This window comes from Kryptolebias marmoratus, linkage group LG18 (genome assembly GCF_001649575.2).
Source record: "Kryptolebias marmoratus isolate JLee-2015 linkage group LG18, ASM164957v2, whole genome shotgun sequence".
Classification (NCBI taxonomy): Eukaryota; Metazoa; Chordata; class Actinopteri; order Cyprinodontiformes; family Rivulidae; genus Kryptolebias; species Kryptolebias marmoratus.
In genome coordinates, this window is record NC_051447.1 from 14,678,147 (window position 1) to 14,694,755 (window position 16,609).

At 36.8% G+C, this 16,609-nt stretch overlaps 1 protein-coding gene across 5 annotated transcripts in view; it reads left to right on the forward strand.

Annotated features, from left to right (window-relative positions):
- tfec (transcription factor EC) overlaps nt 1-16,609 on the forward strand; it is a 39,782-nt gene that overhangs the window by 6,329 nt on the left and 16,844 nt on the right. For 4 of the 5 annotated variants that reach the window (XM_017424847.3, XM_037981391.1, XM_037981392.1 and 1 more), the window contains exon 2: nt 1,504-1,738. In XM_017424847.3, the coding sequence (XP_017280336.1) occupies nt 1,526-1,738 (213 nt within the window). In that variant the 5' untranslated portion in view covers nt 1,504-1,525. Of the gene's footprint in view, nt 1-1,503; nt 1,739-11,972; nt 12,076-16,609 lie in introns of those variants that run through there. The other variant, XM_037981393.1, reaches the window with a different exon arrangement.

Consider the following 16,609-nt stretch of genomic DNA (forward strand, 5'->3'; position numbering starts at 1 on the left):
CCCCCCCCCCCCCCCCCCAAAAAAGTGGCCATTCTAATTTATGTCATGTCACTCTTCTCTGAATCATCTGAGGAAAGAAAATTAAATTACAAGCGTTAATGCGTGTGAAGTAAATGTTAATTTGTCTGCTTCCTATTTGTATCCGTCTTAATGTGTGGTCTGTTTTCTCCACGTTGAATCTCTACAGCGATAAAAAAAAAAAAAACAAGAAATGAAGCTCTGGTGCTCCCAGTTGACCTCTCTTAAATTTCCAATTTGGAACAAAGGAAACGTTTCAACATAATGCCTGCTTGTAAGCTTACTCAAAATGCTTCTGACATAGTTAACTCAGTGGTGGAAATTAGCAATTTGTTTAAATGAGATGGTTGGCAGCTTTGGTTTGCCATTCAAATGGTACATCAACTGATTCTTGTTAAGACACTGAGAAGCTTTAATCAATAACAAGCTGCTGGTTGTTACTTCAGACACAAGAATAATCAAGTTTGTTCAATCATTTATGGCATTAAAAATGGAAAAAAAAAATATACATACAAAAAAAAGATGGAATTAAAATAATTTATGCAGGAACTTTGAAGATACTAAATGAAAATATACACAATCTATGTGAATGAAGGAAAGCGTTGAGTCCCTGGTTAGGAAAAAGAAATGGAGCGTGTCGTTCTGCCAAAAATCGTACAACAAAAAACTGTATGCAGGTAAGATAGGATCTCGCTGAGCTGTGAGTGCTGGAGACTAGCTGTGAACTCAAAATTGTGAAAAAAGTGGCGAATTTTCCGTTCCAGCCTCACGGAACTCCGAGTGTTTTGTGACAAGCGATCAGAGAGCCGTGCCTCAAGCAACCAAGTTTTGGAGTCGTGGATGTTTTCGGTCCCATGCAGGCCTCAAAATGCAGCTCTAGATATATGGAAACTAAACTGAGAAGGGTTTGAGACGCCAGCGGCAGCTCTGTGACTACTTGGAGAGGAAATCTATCACACAAACTTCTTGAATATGATCAAAACTCAAGTGACAAAGATGTGAGCCTTTGCGACTCCTGTACTCCTGAATGCCGTTCGCCAACTATCCCCCAACAGTTCCAACCCACTGGCATACTACCTGCAGACTACGGCATGACGGATGATTGCTAAAACGACCAAGAATTGGCAAAGTGCTCATTAAATGTTTTTTTTAACTACTCAATTCTTAAAGTGATTGTTTAGATCTTTAGAAGTGGGCTTCTGTGGAAAGATTATGAACAGTTAACATGTTACCTGTTGTAGACAGCTCCTCGAACAACCTCAGTTTGGAAAAAAAGCCTTTTTCAAAACCTTTCCACTTGAAAAAAACTGAACAATTGCTTTAAGATTGCTAACAAGTCAAACCACAGTAACCATTTAACCCTTTTCTAGCCAAGCTATTTGTCAAAAAATCTCAATATAAGTCATAATTTGATAAGGCTATTATAAATATTTGATTACCTAGTTAATATATTTACTGACTAATTACTTCCTTTTCCCTCCACAGACCTCATTTTGTGTTGCCAGAAATGTTTCAGTCGTACTCTGGACCGGAATGCCATTGGGTGACTAGTGAGAGAGATGACGGGCAGCTTTTGTATGACTTTGGACCACATCCCCATAGTTGGCCTCAGTTCAGTCAAAGTGATGCCATCCCTCATCCTGGTTTACCATGTCCCTACAGTGGAGTCTACACCAGAGCCCAAACCTACCAACAGTGGCATTTTGAGAAACCATGGAAGGTACGTGGTCATAACAGGTCGTTGCAATGTTCTCCAAAACAGCATCAAAACATGTTTTGTGTTTTAGTAACAGAGAGAAGAGACACAAAAAAAGAGGATAAATCTTTGGCATCACTAATAGTCCATAGGACAAGATCACAAGTTGAAATGCTTTCAAAGTTGATGGATTGGAAGATATCTAATCATCAACCAAAGCATTGGATTTTTTTTTTTTTTTTTTTTGTCAAATTAACTTCATTAGGACATTAAATGACACACGGGGTATCATTTCTGTTTGTTTTGGGTGAAGTTCACGATGGAAGTGAAAACCTGGAACCATCATACTGAGGGAAAATCACAAAGTTGGTGTGGTGATTACAAACTAGGACCAGGTGCGTGCTTGAGCTGAAGCTAGGCAAACCAAACAAAATGAGGAATGAGAGAATGGTAACACAAAGCTATGTACTGTACCAATATTTCCTCTGTCTCGAGTAATAATTTATAAAACATGTCCAAATGTCCAGGCCAAACAATGACTACAAACCCACAGCAAAACTCATCAGACCCATGGCACACAAACACAAAAGCTAAGATAAACGTCGCAAAACCAAACACAGAAATCATTGACTATGATATTATGTTTTTAAGTTCTAAAAGAGGCTTTCATCGACTTTTTCTACATTTCGCCTTTATGCAACATAAAGCTAAAGTTGTATTACTTCTATCATAACTGATCAATTGTAGATTCTTCTCTACATCAATGTGAATCCAGTGTCGGACCTGATGTTTAGCTTGATGCAAACCCTCCTTTTATTTTTATTTCTGAATCTTTTGTTTCTTCATGCTCCTTTGAAATCTTTAATAAAAAACAGGTTGTTATGGTAAAGGTCATTGTTGAAAGAACTTTAATTGAACAGCAAAACTTTTAGTCATAATTTACTCAAATGCTATTTTTAAAAAGCAAACTGTGCTTAGATTAACTAGTTTTTTTGGGTGTTTTTGTAGTGCTCTGAACAATCTAAATAACTTCTACAATTACTCTATGCCACTGGGTGTTTGCCTATTCATATGCAGCTGCACACTGACTGTGTGTATTTTTTATTTAGGTGTTTATATTGCGCAAAGATTGCAAGCCTCATCTGTGATGAAGAAAAAAAAATACGTCCAGCTCCCTTGCATTGCTTTGATGCAAAAATAGACTCAATTTTGGATGTTTTGGATACACTTGGGGTGCCAAAAAACCTCCCAGTTTGGCAATAGTTGTCTCTGGGCTTTAGGGTAGGATTTTCCTGAAGGGGTATATGAATCAGATTTTTAGAAGAGGAGGAATAGAAAACATCCTTACATTGGACGGATAACTGGTAGACTTCAAAGCCCCGTTGCACTATGTTTTCCACTACGCTGGGAGGCCTTTCATGTGCTAAAGTTGCTCTGATGTGTGTTTGTGGGCATGCACAAATAGTTGTGAATGTTTGCGGTTTGATATCAGCCTCAAGTCTCAAGCTACCACCTTTACTATAAAAAAAAAGAGTGGTTCCAGACTAGTCATAGATTCTACACCTGTTGAACGCAATGCAATGTCACTTAAATTATGTGTGTTCTGTATCACTTGCCATTATTTCCCTCTTCAGCTAACCGTGTGAAGCTGTGACATTTACAATCAAGTTTAGCAGAAGACAGCAGATGACTAAAGCCAAACACCTCTGATTAAGTATTGTACATATGAAGGAAGAGAGGAGGATAAATCTAAGAAAGCATGAGAAAAGAAGAGAGCTAAGAAAGAAGGGTGTATGGGCAATAAGTGAGGCACAGCAGCAGTGCTTGGTGTGGACCACACACCTGGACTGGCGGAGTGCCATGGTTAGCTTCTGTTTGCCCACTGAACTGGGCTAATGGCTAAGTGAGGACAAACAGACAAAGATCCTGAACATATCACAATGTTTGGAGAATGTTTAGGAAAGTCAGAAAGTACAAAAACTACTACTAAACGAGTTCATCGTTAACTATGACCTTCCTAAAACACCACTGATCCAATTGTTACAGATTTTCGAAAAGCAAGTCTTAAAGTTACCTGAACTAAAACTAATTTGTCAGGAAAAGATAAGATAAGATGCAGCAATGTACAATATGAGACGATCTGTTGTTTGAAGATGAAAACAACTATACCTCTTCTAACTAACCCTAAAATCAAATTTAACTGTATGAATCTGTAAATGAGCATAGTATCAGGTCATTTTAGGTCATGGTATGCCAGCAATTTCAGGGACTCCATATGGCATGACAGATTTCCTCACTACATATATTTTTACTACAATTAGGAAAATATCAGACTTTATGTGGATTTAAGTCTGCTCCATAGATGCAAAGAAAAATCACTGGGAAATTATCAAAGAGTCTTGGAGTTTACCTGACCAACTAGTCTACATGTATTTGTGGACATGGATAAAACTTACATGTCTGTCACGGTGGGTTTTGGACAGTATGAAGTATGGGGTACTGGACTTTTTGCTATAGGCAATTTGTTTCAGTGTTTTTTTTTGTTTTTTTGCAGATGATTTTATGGATTTCACTGAAAGGGAAACGCCGAGCATGAAGCTTATGATAAGAATTAACACCTCGAAATGTAATTACATGGTCCTCAATGGGATAGGAGGACAGCCCAGTTTGGGTTGAGACTTGACTTACTTGTTTAAGTGGAGGACTTTGAATATCCAGGGTCTTGTTGACATGCAGACTGTGGTAGTTCCTGCTGTTATGCAGGCGTTCTGGCTTGGTGTGGTGAAGAAAAACCTGAGTTGGCAGGAGAAATTGTAAGTTTACCAGTTGATCTTTGTTCCAGACGTCACATTTAGTCACAAGTTGTTACTATGTGAACATGAAGTTCTCATTCACAAACATTAATATAAAAAAGTCAAATGGCCTGTATGATTGTCAAAAGAAAGTGAACGGTAAAACTTTGTCTAACAGTTACACCAGCTCACTGACCCATTCTTTACACTCAGCTAACAGGTTGATTTACACTGTCCTAATCAAATGAGGCCCCGCTTATTTATGTTTTCTGTGTGACCTGAGACAGTTATCCCTTAAAGAACAACAGCTTCACTGTTTTTTTTTGTTAACCCATAAAAACAGCTACACGAAGTTAATAACTTGCTGGCATGCAATAGTCATTAAGGTGTCTTAAGGGAAACTTTGTTTTCTCTTTCTTTTTTAGCAGTTTCTACACACTTAGAAGCTAAATTGAATTTCATTCTCACAAATAAACAGTGCCTTGATATTTTTATGAATGGATTTAAAGAATAAGCTGAGGTAGCTAGAAAACAAAACAAAACAAATTTTTGCAAGAAGAAAGCAAAAATTAGATAATCCTGGAGCAAATTCAAGCTATGACGTTAAGACATTGAGAAGAAACAACTGTCTGGTCTAATACAAGCTCACAAATCTGATTTAGGTAAAGAGCAATAAAACATAATTGAGCTCCTAACAAACCTAATTTTTGACACAAATATACCAACTATTTATTGATGCATATACTGAAATCCAATCTTTTTTGTTTGTTTAATGAAATAAAACTAAAGCTACCTTTCTTTAGAATTTTTCCCCCGAGTTCTTATCCTGACCCCATCTGATAATCTGATGTTATCTTAGACACTAATAGGATTAGACATAACCCAGCAAATGCCTCACATTCAAGTTTTAAGTGTTTTACTTGCTCCAAACTGACAAGACGCTCATACACATGAACACATCACCACCTGTCCAGCTAACCCCCTGACCCCTTCCTAAACCAAGTGTTCTCAAAAACAGCAAAGATCAAGAGATCAGAACAAAAAACCCCGACCACTTCTGGCTGAAACATATCATAATCCCTCAGGTTGGTGCAGTGGGGGTTTCAAGGCCACCAAGAAAGCTATTCACAGCATTCAAAGACACGAAGAGACCTCCGGGACAGACATTATGAGGTGTTGGTATGAGACTGGGTATGACACGCCTGGGAAGAATGGTGATTAGAAACCCAAAAAGAGAACCTTTACTGTATGGTCTTTCAATATATTTGAAACAATTTACTGATATGCATGTTCTTGATCCAAAAAATATTACTGTATATCAAAAAGAGAGAAATGAGAAGCCAAACCTGTTGCCTCAACTCAAATTATAACCCTACATATAGTAATGTGAAATTACATTCTTTTGTACAGCCATTTGGTCCAGCTTGTGTGGTTTTAAAATCTTTACACAGATGACTCTTTTGTATTCAGTGGTTATTTAAATAACTGAATAATCACTGTGTTAGGCATTGCTGGGTGGTGAAACTATCTGATGTAAAGTGTAAAAACCAATAAAACAACGCTTGCATGAACCACTATGAAACCAGATTGGAGTTGTTTCAAGATGGCAGACACTCTCCCTTGGTCTTGCGCCCAGTTGAACTAGACGTTAGCTTGATGTTCCAGTCTGAAAAATGCCATATTTTGCAAGAACACAACCTACTGAGACGTAAGTAAACTTCAGACGGTAAATTGAAAGGTGTTATGATTTGGTGCTGTAAAAGTTCAGAGGTTAAACTTATTATCAGGATGAGATACGTTGTCCTTTTTTGCTTTTACATTATTTCTTGCCTAAATCTGCTGGAAGGGTGCGTTCACATTCTTCTGGCAGGCTTGGAAGAAGTCCTGATTTTCAAACTTCTGAATTTTGTACACCAAGAAAAAAAGAAACCTGCTATGTTCAGTAGCATTCCAAGAAGGTCACCTGTGAAGCTATACATATTTTGTCCAGAAAGACAGAATGTCATGATTGAAACCTGGTATTTTTTATTGTTTTATAGGATCGTAGCTATGACACCTGCAACCTTCTAATTATGCAATTTTTCACCACCGTGTCACACTTTGAGCGGTGATGGCATCGTGGCTGAAGCAAACACCAAAACAGCCGTTCATCCACTCAATTCTGAGCTTGACCGGGGCCTGCTCGTACTCTACAACCTTTATAAGATTAATGCAATGGACTGAGCCGGTGTCTGCCAAAATTCCATTCCTATTTAAACCTCCAGGCCCATACCAGCAGCCTAATCCTATTAGACCCAATTGAGTGAAGTCGACAGTCTTTTTCAGTTAAACTAAGTTCATGCACTAATAGGATTCAAAAGGGGGCAAAAAAAGTACTATGTGTGGAGAGTTGTAGTAGAACAGTAGAACAGAGTGCTTTCAGGGAGCCGGTTAGAAGGAACTGGACAAAGTGTTGTGACCAATAGAGGCATCCTGCTGAGTTTGGGTTATGTGTTTAAAGAAGAGGGAGGGAATGGGCTGGAGGTCTCTCCAGAGGTGAGATAAGGTCAGTGGGGGGGAAACGAGAACATCAACATTATCATCATTAACTGGTAGTCATAAACTCCTGGCTTGTTTGTGTACAGTTAATCCTGTAATGGAACATATTACATATTTTACACAGCGTCCCGTTATCCAAGTTACAAAAAGTCTTGTGTTCTTCCTTTTTTTTTTAATATTCAACTGGGAACCCAAGTTGTGAAACCAGAAAAGCATTTGCTTTGTACAATGGAGTAACGAGTTAGGAGTGGCAATGCTTATTAATAATTTATGAATACAACACATATAAAAGAAAAAAACAAAGAAAACAGATTTGAGTTTTGTGCTCTCAAACTCTCACGCCAAAAATAGAAAGTGTAAAAGATATTATGGACTGAAATTTATTTTGCCACTTGTTTTGTCCAGTTAGAATGACCGTCTTTCTGGATAGGGTTTGATAAAAGTGCAGAAAGTGTGCTCGGGCGAAGTTACTGTCTTGTTCAGTGTATGATAATAATTACCTTTGACATCAGTATGACTATTTTCTTTTTGTTCAACAAAGTTATTGTCAATAAAACTCTTGTTAAAAGTTTTGGGGAGGTATCTAAATTGTTTTACTCCAGACAGAAAACCTAACATTGACACAGATACAGCAGGAGCTTTGTACAACCCTTGATTGTTGATTTTTGGCATTTAACAAATCCTCCAACCTAAATTTCCACTTTGATCACCTTAATTGGATTTCATAGCTGAGTTGAGTTGCTTTTGTTCTGCTTGCAGTCAGCATTTTAGACCAGTTAAATGTCTGAAATGCTTTTACTTTTCACAGTTTTCAGAAACATATGCCTGAATCACACACAACTTCTGAGAAAGTAGAACCAAAAACAGTACCTTGAACCAGCAGTTACAAAGTAAAATTGAGCTGGAAAACACAGGTAAACTTTTTTTGGCCCTTTTTTGTCCATTTCCTTTAGCTTTACTCAATGTTTGGTTAGGTTCGACCAAATAAAATGTTCAAGTACAATTCTGCATGTCTATTTTAATATGACCACTAGAAGTTACTTTAAATCGGAGTGCAAGAATATGTTTTTACACATGCAGAAGAAATAATTCATTGTGATGAACCACCACATGTGCTGATAAGAATCAGTGACTTTCTTTGAAATTTTGGTAGGGATTTCTCATGATTACAAAATACTGTACGACAGAGTAATGAGTTAGGAGTGGCAATGCTTCAGATGACAGCCCAGTGTTTAAGATTCTCTATCGATGCATATCAGTGACATTTACAATAACTATGAAACTTTTTATCTTTTCTCAGATGACTCTAAAGATTAGTTTTAAGTTGTATGACAGAACAGGATATAAAGAGGAATGAATGATTATTAGTTTTGTGCTGATTATATATAAAAATGTAACTTTTTTCACTTTGGGAAGTTTAAATACATACAAAACAATAATGCCATTACGAGAAACTTTCTTTTACTTTTTATGGGAGACAAAAAGGCTAAACTGCCACTTTTAGTTTCTGTCACGTATTATTATTACTTAAACACAAAACTCCCTGATAAGAAAGCATTCCTAAGATATGATCAAAACTAAAGTCCTGAAGCCAAAAACAGAAGAAAACTCCAGTGTAGGTCCTAAACAGTTATAAAACTTATCAGCTCAAAAAATCTCCCGTTTTTGGCTTGTGGCTACTACTTTATTAACACCCCCTGCTCCTTTGTCCCTGTTAAAAGATGAACAACTGTGACAGGCGAAGCTTCACACACAACAAATTAAGGGGGTCAGAGTAGGACACTTTGTTTAAGCGATGGTGTCAGCAGCAGAAACATGGCCTGAGGTTCTTTCCTTTCAGAAGCGTCTGAAGCCAGAGGAGCTGCATGGGACCCCCTTTGAAGAAATCACATCCAAATAAACTCAAGAGACGTGAGGTTAGCACAGACTTTCAACCATCGATTTATTTTTAATAACAGGCAACAAAGGAAAAGAGAAAATTATTGACCTTTAACTCAAAGTGGTGATCCATATATTTATAAAGTAATAAAACTAGACTAATATTCTTCATTTTCATGTCAAAATTAAACAGATTTTCTAAAGAAATGTTAATTTAGACACCTTATTTCATCAGTTTTAATTTGATTAATTAATAAAGTTTACTAAAGTTTAATAAATCACATTTTATACCAGTAAGCTGCATAAAAGTACAAATAAGTGTGTATGTTAGCCAATTTAAGTTGGGGATATTAAACTGTGATGTCAAAAAATGATCACTTATTAGTCAAAACTGGATGTAAATCTATAATAAAAATCTAAAATGAGATGAAATTTAAAAAGTGAATACAATGTCATGAGTGAGTTGTGTATTTGATTACCTCAGCTTAAGAATTTAGACCAGATGCAAAAGATGTTTTAAAACTTTCTTTACTCTATTTTATTGGTATTCACCCATTTTTTTTGTTTATTGTTCCAAAGACCTTTTTAAAAAAAACTTTAAGTACAAATCTCTACATCTATGATTAATCATATTTAAAAGTGATGGACAGATAATTCAATTATTGGACTATTTATCCTCATTATCTTGTTAAAAGGGCTTATTGTCTTAGACTTTCCTAATCAGTCTTTACTTTGGTCTAATACAGCTGAAAGAGCTGCATTGTCTGTTTTTCTTTTCACTCAATCAGTTGAATCTGATCAGAAGTATTTTTCACTCAAGACAAGAAGGAAACAAAGTAAACAATGTACTCTTATATTAGGTTAGGTTCTGAGGGTAAGTCTTTTAAAGTAATAGTTTATGTCTATATAAACTATGATTACAGCTCTTATTTCCAAAGCAGAAGGTCATCCATTGGTTTAAAAACAACTTTATTTTTAATACTGATACTGAAGACTGTTGGTCTTTTTTTATCCAATTATCAGTACTCCATCCATCAACACTCCATTGCAATTTGTGCATCGCAAGACTGCATGTCCTTAGAAATAACATATTTTTATGTCAGTGCAGCTCGAGTCTGTGGCCTGAGCACAAAAAAGTTTTACTGTTTTTTAAAAGCAGCTTTCAGTCTTTACTCTTTTCTCACTGACCTTTCTCACAAACTTCATTAGCTGCTAAAGGCTACATTTTGGGGCAAGCATCTTGGTGATTTACTCCACTCACGTGCAAAATCAGAGAAGCCATGAAAGAACAAGGAGTATAAAGGGGAGCTAACTCAATTACGATAATTTTATCTGTACACAACACGTGATTTCTGTTAGAAAATCCACCACTGGTTGCAGCTATCTGTTTGGCCAACTTCGTCATAGTTCTACTACTCCATCGCCCGGCTCAGGAAAAGGCCTGAGTGATTCATGCCAACCAATTAATATGGTAAAGAAAGCCTCTCTTTGTTAAAGAAATTTTTTGACTTTTGGGGAAAATATTTAAATTCTTGACCTGAATATTGAACTTTCTTGATCCAAAACTAGAACCGTTAAATGGCTGAGAAGAAAAATATACGATAAAGATAAGAAGTAGGGGTTGAACAACCAGCTTTCGAGCTTTATTTTTAAAGAATTTTAAAGCTGAAAACAATAGTAAAGGCCAAAACCAAGTGAGCCTTTTTGGGCTGATGAGACATCTAAACAATCCATAGATATGTGGTCTAAAACTGGGATAAAAGTGAAAGTTGGACGTCTGCCAGTAAAATACAAATAAAAAAAGTATCTCTTTAGATTAAGCAGTATCGTCTTTTTCCCAACATTGAACTATACAATATGACTGAAACCAATGTTTTAATTGCAAAATTGGCAACTAAAAAGTGTGTGTAAAACAAAAAAACACTAGTTAACCTTTTAAGTCAGTGATACAATCCATGTTGGAGCTCACTGGAATTCTTGCAAGATTCACAGAACTTGAGTTGCACATTGTGCTTGTTTTCAGTTGTTTGGGTTTAATATAAATTTAGTTTATAGGTGGTCTAAGTGCAGTCTACATTTAGCCTGAACTGTTCAGGGCTAATCAAGGGTTACAACTAGATGAAGCACCTTGTCTTTGGCTCAGTGGAAACTTATCTATTTTTTTGGTGTGGCTAATTATATTTAAAAGTTACTCACTGATGACTTCATATTTAGTAAACAGTCTTGCTGGTAGCATTAGTAAGGAAGGTGATGCATAGAGCTTTACTGTAAGTAAAGCCGACATCATGCTATAAGATAAGTTAACATAGTAATCAGGATTTTTGCTGAAGCATACTCTGGATTGGAAAGTGCAAAACTGCTGAGTGAAAAGCTAATAATTGCGTAATAAGCAGCTTGAGTTTAACCTGAGAAGATCTTGACTGTCTAATGGAAACACTAAACGCTCTTGTCAAATCAGTCTATGCAGGAGAGAAAAAAAAAATCTAAAGAAGTTGACTGAACACAAAATGCAGGTATGAGTGGAAAAGAGACAAAAAAAAAGGATTAAAAAAAAAAAATCAAAGAATTGGAATAATTGGCATAATTCAAGGTGGCTGGGCACAGTCAGGGGGAGTGTCAGCATTGGGCGAATCTTTTGCCATCCTCAAAGAGAGACGGTCCGCACAATTATCCACACGAACTCTGACCCCGCTCAGAATAATTAATGAATAACAGAGGGGATAAAGACAAAAAGACGCGGAGCGGTCTGCTTGAGTGGTGAGCGAGGGTAATACATCAAAGAATGCTGTTAATTGGCCCTATGGCTTTCATTCTTTGCCCTATTTCTTTCAATCCATTGACTCAAAATAATGGGTTCAGGTTCATTATCAACAGGACGTGAGCCCTGGGAGTGCCAAAATTCAACAGGAGAGTCAGAGGTGCCCGTGTGTGCAAAATTTGTGTGTAATAGCTTAGCTTTCNCCCTGACAACAGCGATTTCACACAGGCAAAACTAACAGTTCTGTGCTGAGGCGAAAGCGACGGGAAACAATGAGTTATTTATTTTTATCTGTACAAGAGCTGAGACATAAGCTGGTATAACTGGTAACTTTTTTTGTTTTTAGAAGTGCTGCAGTTGTCGTTACGATGTTGGAATATAACTGGTACGGACAGGTAAGACAAAGTGACACACCTATGCTGTTAGAGGCAAATGGATGGTTGACTGTGAATGTGCTGAATTTCTGCTGATTTGCTAAAGTCAATAACCGTGGAAACTGATTGATTTCAGTTGATGATCACGATGTCAATGGTGTGATCCACCTTGACATGTTGGTTAATCGATATTGTCAGTTTACGGTTACATTTCCATCACTTTCAACCGCATTTGCAAACAATTCTTACACTTGTGTAATATGACCATTCTGTGTTGGGACAGGGTGGCCTTCTTTCAGACAGCTCTGAAAGGACTTTTATGACTTGATCACATGTCAGAAAGGAAAAACAAAAGGATGCACGGGTTGCGCTTAACGCTGAACAATCTAGATTAAATGGCATCAAAATCATTAAAGTTCAGTTTGGTATTTGAATGTTGTTGGCTGCTCTAAACTAAACTGGACAAACCGATCAGAATTAAAGCAATTTCATGTGTGCGTATTTATAAAATGTTAACTTTTTTAGTATTTAGCAAAACTGAAATGACCTGCAAAAAACTTACATTTAATTTTACAGTTAACTACTTCAGGTTAAGTTGACTTTTATTAAACTATTCAGAATTGTCATGTCAGAGGGGAATGCATATTGACAGCTGTCCTAAAGGTCATATTTCTGAACAAAGATCTTACACAATCTGTTAATGCTCAAAGTATGTGATGGGATGAGTCTCAGCTATTACAACATCAAAATTTAGCTTGATATCTTTATAACTGATCAAGTCATAAACATTTTTTGTGTGTTTTTAAGGACTGACTCAAAAAGTTAATCAGTTGTAGATGTACATCCAATGATTACTTTCTGACAGTTTCATTAAAATCCATTCACTGGTTCATGAGATATTTCAGTATTTTAGTATAGGAACCAAGTGAAATATTTAAACTCGAGGAAACATAGAAGACTGCAAACTTAAAGAGGGGCTAACTCACTCACTACAACTTTGTCTGCCTACAAACACATAATTCCTACCTAGTTCCACACTGAAATATTTCAGTGTTCCCCGTAGCTGACTAAATCCAAGACTTCTCTTTGTATTTATCATTTGCTTTGCCACACACACATAAAAAAGGTTTCCCATACCTGGGTGAGCCATGTCAACGATTAATACCCTAAAACATGCCTTTTAAGTGACTCTTTTCTTCAGACTGTGATAAAAAGATCTGTGTCACCTCACGTTAGCCCTGCAGAGGTGCATTCTATGTCTGCACGAGATCTTTTCCCTAACCTGAACACAGAGAGAAACGAGTAGTGAAAGAGAGGTGGATTTATGGAGGCAGGGAGTTTGGGAACAAGTGAGACAAGACATAGTGAGAGGGGGGATAAAGATGCTGAGTTAGGGAAGAAACTAAATAAGAGCATTTGGATGCTTTTTCTAAGCTTAGAAAAGCTTAAACTCAGAACAAGAAATTTGTGGAAAAACTGAAACACTTATAATGATTCCAGTACATTTCAGATAGGTTTTACCTTTCAGGGAGCCTTTGCATCAACAAAAAGCATTTTAATGCACAAATTTTCATTGCCAAAGTGAAACTATCTTGCTGAAGCTAATCTGGCAATGTGTTTAAAGATGTTCTGTGTTCCCAACTTGTTTGGAATGTTTTATTCAAATCAACAGCAACAGTTTGCATCGCAGTCATGTTGCGGCATAAATGTCACAGAATGTGGATGTAAATATATACAAAATAATTTATGGTACCATTATACTTAAAGTTTTACATTGAACATGGTAAATCCTCACGGTAGAGATTCTTTATTCTCTATCGCCTTTTGTTGTGTGGAGCTTTACATGAGCTGAGTGTAGACTGCGCAGCTCAGTATGCTGACATGAAAGTGATTAAACGTGATTATAAATTATGAAGGTAGCACTTTATTTCATTTTTGTTTCAACAGTGAGCTCTATTACCACAGAAACCTCACAAAAGGCAGATAAAATGGCCTTCATTTTGATGCATTGTGGAATATATAAATTAAAAAATAAATCCTTGAAAGATGACAATGATTGAAGAACAAACATGGGAAAGTAGGTTTAAACATATTCTTCCTTATGTAGAATTTTAATGCTGTTATTGTTCCTTTTTAGGCAACATTATGCAAAAAGCTATGTCAAATTATGTTTGGATAAAGCATGATCATAGTAGTTAACTACCGTTTTAGTTTGAACCATCGTCATCTTTGCATTTCAAGTTGAGAATTTTCACCATGTTGAGCATTAATATAAATGAGTCCAAAGTTATGTACTTATTTAGAAAAATAGCTGCTGTCCTTGCAGTGTGCTGCTCAGCTGACACCGTGCTGAGGGCCGTAAGTTTATACGGAGCAGATGACTCACAAGAGATCACTCCGGACACGTGTGGAGACCCATTTTCATGCCATCATACTCCTTAGACATTCTCTGAGCTCATTCCTTTAACCTGAGCAACACAGAAACCCCGCAGCATGATAACACCTACTCTGTGTTTTACTGCACATTTGGTATTCTTTTGCTTGTGTGCTTTGCTTATTTTGTTTCTTCTATCAACATAACATTATCCAGAAAGACTGGAGCTTATCCCATAACTGCTATAGCAAACACTGATGTTTTTTTTTTGTCTATGTCTTTCATTCAAAGGGCAGAGTGTACAGTTTAGCATGACATTAAATCACCGTCAATCTAAGATTTTTTTTATGTTTTCCATTGTGTTCTTGTCACAATCTGAGCCAACTCTGACATAATTCACACTGATTTTCCTCCAGCAACTCATTGTAAATTTGCTGTTGTCAAGACAGCTTCCTAAAGCATTTTATTTAAAATTAATTTGCATTTGTTTCTTTGGATATTCAGAACCGTATACTTGTCATGTAGTGGTATAAATGATAGTAGCTGATGGGTAAGTTGTAAATCAGAATGAATGGTCATTGGCATAAAATGCCATTCTTATTACCCTTTTACCATTATCTCAGTTTAAATAATCAAATGTTTTTGCTGAAATTCAGTATGACACTTGAATGTTAGCATTTATTCAAATTCCAATAAAAAGAGCTATCTGTAAAGAATACTGCATGGGACTCCTCGTGATTAAATTTGGGCAGGAATCACATTTAAAGCACAACAGAGATTGAAATAATTTGTTTTGTAGTATTTGATACATCCAGTTAAGTTCGGTTGAGGTTTGGAGCAGCTGTGGCAGCTGCGACCCCAGTGCCTAAACTATGGAGGCAACAAATTGAGCTCAGGCACAACTAATTACTCAATTTAGCCGAGACTTAGCAACTGAGAGAAGCAGAGTTGATGCTGATCAAATAGGAACTGGAATGTAAAAAGGGACATTTAGAAAAATTAAACTGGAATTCCCAAGATGTTGAAGAAAAACTTCCTATTTACCAACTATGAGTACCAGTTTTGAAAAATATGTCATGCTAAGCATCACACCAAAATCTCCTTTGCCATCAGTCCAAAACAGGTTTGGTACAGCAGTGGCATTCAAGTTGGGGTTGCAAAGTGTATTGTCTAGATTTTTGGGTGAATTCAATAAAACAAAGGATTACTCAGAACAAAAATGCCAAAATTTGCTACAGTTGTTTTATATAAGGTTACTTGATCAGGTATTCTGAAAGATGTAACCTGTCAAAGATGTGTCTGCTCTTGGAAGTCAGTGACTCTGATTTTCTCTGCTCGTTTTCCTTTATTGAGTCCTTTTAAGCCACCATTTCCCAATTGATTTTGAACTTGATATTGATGTTTTGTCAAAGCCTTTGCCTGCTTCTTTAAGTTTATCTTTACGGTGCGACTGCGATTGAGATCGGCAAACGGCAACAAATCAAAAGTCGAGTTGAATTCGAAATCAGCAGTATCGTCCAGCCTTAGCTGCAGGTGTGCACTTGCACTTCCTTTCATTCGTCATCTTCCTCTCATGCTGGGAAGAGGAGCTGTTGTCGTCCCTCCCTCCATCACAGCGGCCCGCTTGTTCAAACGGCCGGGGCACAAAGATAGCCAGACGGAGCAAACAAACAGATCTTTGTTCGCGGCACAAACCATATATTATTAGCTCGAGGTAAGGCCAAAGTTGATTTAATTTTCTGCTTAGTTCTCATTAAACAGCTATTGCATTATTTAATTTCCTATAATCGAGTTAGGGAAAATGAGAAAGGTGGGGGGTGTGGGTGAGGGGGGTGTGTGATTGAGGGAGAATTCTAATCACTTTATGTATACCAAAAGCTTTTTAACAGTGCTCTGCAAAATTATTCCACTAATGCCCTTTATAGTGGTGAAAAACAATCTTTTTTTTTTTTCTCTTATGTTGAGTTAGGCTTCAAAGGTCTGACAAATGGAGCCAAAATCTCTTGAATATTCGTCAAATACATTTTTCCTTGCAGATTTTTGTCTAAAATGGTTTACCTCTCAATTTAAGACAAAGTATATCAGGACAAGCTCCACCATCTATTGTGTCCACATTACTTTAGATTATCCTCAGTCAGTGCTGGTCCATGGAGATTTCTTAACTGCGCACCTACCAACATA